The sequence below is a fragment of the Etheostoma spectabile genome, unplaced genomic scaffold, assembly GCF_008692095.1.
Source record: "Etheostoma spectabile isolate EspeVRDwgs_2016 unplaced genomic scaffold, UIUC_Espe_1.0 scaffold394, whole genome shotgun sequence".
Taxonomy (NCBI): Eukaryota; Metazoa; Chordata; class Actinopteri; order Perciformes; family Percidae; genus Etheostoma; species Etheostoma spectabile.
Window position 1 is genome coordinate 174,054 of NW_022605599.1, and position 1,362 is coordinate 175,415.

The 1,362-nt window shown below is 45.4% G+C and overlaps 1 protein-coding gene across 2 annotated transcripts in view; it reads left to right on the forward strand.

The window, feature by feature from the left end:
• The first annotated feature begins 681 nt into the window (after positions 1–681).
• Positions 682–1,362, forward strand: part of LOC116686557 (nuclear factor 1 B-type) — a 71,584-nt gene continuing 70,903 nt past the window's right edge. Inside the window, exon 1 of one of the 2 annotated variants that reach the window (XM_032511570.1) lies at positions 682–1,052. In XM_032511570.1, the coding sequence (XP_032367461.1) occupies positions 1,035–1,052 (18 nt within the window). In that variant the 5' untranslated portion in view covers positions 682–1,034. The remainder of the gene's footprint in view (positions 1,053–1,362) is intronic. The other variant, XM_032511572.1, reaches the window with a different exon arrangement.

Here is a 1,362-nt window from a genome sequence, read left to right on the forward strand (position 1 = left end):
AATTATTTTGACTACTAGTTAAGATCAGAGGATGTTGAGTGGATCTCAGATGGGTAGATGTCAAAGTTTAGCCCCGATACTGTTTGGAAACCATAAAAAAAAGGATTCAAATTCAACCCTAACCCTAACCCTTTGCTGTATTAACAATGTTAACACCGTCATATATAGCACTGTAACCTTAAAGTCTCGCGTTAGCTAGCCACGTTAGCACACAGCGGAGGAGAAACAAACATGGCGGCGCTAGCTAGCTCCTCTAGAGGTTTGGTTTGAGGCTTTCGGATAAACTGAATTAAGGCGTATACTTTTGTGGGTTTAGATTTAAAATGCCGCGAAGCTTAAACAACTGCTGTTCATTGTATTTTATAAAAACTTGACATAAGTGTTTTTTTATTTTTTAAGTCATGCCTAGCTAACTTGCACTGAATGAGCGGCACGCTTTAACATGGGTAGACCTACAGAGCCGTTAAAATAAGATATATCGGCTAAATGTGTCCGTCTTCCACCGGATACACATGATGTGCACGTTAACTGGCCTTGTACGTACATTCAATATGAACCATAGCAGATGAACTGGCTCAAGCTGTTTCTTCGAATAGGGGTTTTATCTGGAAAAAGTCCCACCGGAAGTGGTTTAGTTGAAACGAGATGGGACTTGACAGTTGCTGCCGGGAGCCGGAGGGCGGCAGGCGGGCACACAGGCAGTGAAAGTGAAGGCGGAGACCAGCCCAGTGGCGAGAACTCAGCCTCTTCTGGATCCCGTTCAACTTCACTGAACAACCCCAAAAAACGAGCCAAACAAGTGAGACTTGAAGAGGACGGAAGACGAGAGAAAAAAAAAAAGAGAAAAATAACGCGAGGTGCTCCCAACTTCTGTTCACCGCTATCTGCTAAGTCTTCCGGTATTGACTTTTTTTGTTGTTGCTGTTGTTGCTATCACTGCGAGAGAAAAACCCTCCAAAGCACAAAGTTGAACGTGAGAAATGTGAAGCCCCCGGCTTGTGTTTCAACCCGGCTCCAGGACCCCCCATTAATCCATGCAGTACAGTGCAATGGTACGTGGACGTGGATTATTATTGCTTTCAAATGTTGTGATATGTGACCATTGTGATACATTTCTTATTGTCTCTCTCCGTAACGCTGTCCTGTCTTTGCGGCGGTAATGTAGAAGAAGTGGGTTAACACAACGCGGACCACAACACTGGCACGGCACGGCACGGTCGGGCCAAAGTGATCCTCAACTTGGCACGGATTCTCCGGCAGCCTATATGTTAACATCCCGTTTGGCAAATGAACTCTTATGTGGACTGGTGACATCTCTGTAGGACGCGCACACACACACACACACACACACACACACACACA